The sequence below is a fragment of the Fukomys damarensis genome, unplaced genomic scaffold, assembly GCF_012274545.1.
Source record: "Fukomys damarensis isolate Sample0158 unplaced genomic scaffold, DMR_v1.0_HiC HiC_scaffold_19, whole genome shotgun sequence".
Lineage (NCBI taxonomy): Eukaryota > Metazoa > Chordata > Mammalia > Rodentia > Bathyergidae > Fukomys > Fukomys damarensis.
Window position 1 is genome coordinate 59,617,980 of NW_022900931.1, and position 2,269 is coordinate 59,620,248.

A 2,269-nucleotide genomic window follows, 5' to 3' on the forward strand; every position below is an offset into this window, starting at 1 on the left:
GGACGACGAGCTGGTGAGGCGCGCGGCGACCGGGGGCGGGACCGGCTAACGAGGGGCGGGGCAGGGGCGGAGTCGCTCATTCTGTCCTTCACTTACTCTTTCAGCCTTGCATGGTCATTTATCCCCTTTTTTCTTTTCTTTCTTTTTAAAAAATTGAAATATTGGGGATTAAGTCCAGGGTGTTCGCACTGAGCTACATCCCCAGCCTGCTCCTTTTTTTTGGAGGTAGGATCTCTAAACCGCTGAATTGTCCAACCTGGGCTCAAATTTGTAGTAGTCCTGTCTCAGCCTCCCAGAGTGCTGGGATTATAATCGTGCGCTCATTTTCACCAGCCTCATTTATTCACTTTCAATCACTCATTGATTTATTCGTGAAGTCACACATTTTAAATTCACAAATTTATCCTTTTTTGTTTTCTCGGTCGTTTACTTACTTATTGCTCATTTATTCACTCATCTCATCTGTCCATTTCCCCATTCAGTCGCTCATTTCTTGATGTGCTGGTTCTTTTATCACTCACTCACTGATTTGCTTTCTCAGTCATTCTGGGGACCCCCCCCCATGATGCTGGGAGCCATAGGCAACTAAAGTGGACCCTGTTGCTGCCCACAGGAGGCTCAGTGTGAAAGGGGAAATGGACCAGTCCCCAGCCAGTGACAGTGCTGGGTGGTTAGGTCCACCGTGGTGCGGCTGAGGGGCCTTAGCAGTCCAGAGCAGGCAGCTGGTGGGTGTTCAGTCAGGGAGGGAGGGTTCCTTGGAGGAAGGGGACATCTGAGCTGAGACCCAGGGCCTGTGTGTGCAGAGGCCAGAGGTAAGCCTGCCCCCCAAAGCGAGAGGGAGACAAAGTCTGTGTGTAGAGGACCCTGGGGATGGGTGCATCTGGACTATTAGAAAGGACGCTTGACACTGTGCAAGGGCCTGAAGATCAGCTCAGATGCAGTTGTCCTCAGGTGCATCCTTCCTCCCCTTGACCTGCTCCCTGGCTTCTCCCAGGCATGGGTTCAGGAGCGGCTGCCGCTGGCCGTGCAGACGGAGCAGGGCACCAGTTTGCAGGCTGTCCAGCAGCACATCAAGAAGAACCAGGTGAGCTGAGCCAGGCGCGGGAGCCAGCGAGGGTGCATTTGGGTACAAGTGGTAGAAAACAGCTAATGTGGTTAGAGCTACGTGGAGAATCCATTGGCTTTTGTAACTGAAAAGACTGGATAGCAGGCAGATACATTCAGGTGCTTTAGCTATTGCCATGAATTTCTTGGCCCTGTGTGTGTGTGTGTGGGGGCTGATTCTCCAACAGATTCAGGTTTACATCTTACCAGCAAAACCAAAGAGAATGTCTCCCTCTCAAAAATTTCTCCAGTAGTCCCAGGAATACCTCTTAGTGACCCGGCTGGAGTCATATTCTTAGCCCTAAACTAATAATAAAGGCCAGGGATTTGGATGGTTGTTAGCCTGGCCCAGGATAAGGGCCCACTGGGGGACCTGCTGGTAGAGTCCATGGGAACAAAGTTGCCTGGGCTGAGACAGGAGGGCTCCCCAGGGGACGGTCAACAAAAAAGAACAACCACAAACAAACTCTCAAAGCACCCATGGGGCGTACAGTCGTCCCTTAGGATCCCTGGTTCCTAGCCTCCCACCCCAGCAGACACCAAAACCTGCAAATAACCCGTGTCTCATAAAACGCGGTAGTATGCCATCTGCACACATCCCCTATATCCTTCACAGCATCTCTGGGAGACTCACAATACCTAATCCAGTGGAAACGCCATTAGACAGTTGGTATCTGTGCTGTTGAGGGAATATGACAAGGAAAACGAAAAGGTCTGTGCATGATCAGGAGGGACACACAGTCTTCCTAGTAAGTTCTGTCAGGAGTTGAAGCCACCCAAGCAGAACCCACAACCGTGGGGGAGCTAAGCACCTCATTTGCTAAGGACCCCTGTGTCCTTATGCCTGCATTCCAGCCACTGGCTCCTTCGTGGTAACGCCAAACAATTGGAGTCAGCCTCCTGGGTTCAAATCCTGTCACCCTTTGCTAGGTCTTTGTACTTGGGCCTGGTCCCTCTGTCAGTGCCTGTTTTCCCACCAGGTTACGGAGCAGGAGAGAGTGAAGGGGAAATTATTGCACAGTACCTGCCGCGTGGTAGGCGATCTGAGTGTATCTTTTAGGAGCTCCACGGGCGGGGTCTCTGAACTCCCCTCTCCTCCGGGGCCTCCCTCCCCAGGGCCTGAGGCGGGAGATCCAGGCCCATGGGCCGCGCCTGGAGGAGGTGC

The 2,269-nt window shown here is 52.6% G+C and overlaps 1 protein-coding gene across 1 annotated transcript in view; it reads left to right on the top strand.

Moving 5' to 3' along the window:
- The window catches only part of Sptbn4 (spectrin beta, non-erythrocytic 4), a 72,089-nt gene that overhangs the window by 56,592 nt on the left and 13,228 nt on the right, over nt 1–2,269 (top strand). The window contains exons 22-24 of the mRNA XM_033765993.1: nt 2–13; nt 995–1,084; nt 2,221–2,265. Of these exons, the coding sequence (XP_033621884.1) occupies nt 2–13; nt 995–1,084; nt 2,221–2,265 (147 nt within the window). The remainder of the gene's footprint in view (nt 1; nt 14–994; nt 1,085–2,220; nt 2,266–2,269) is intronic.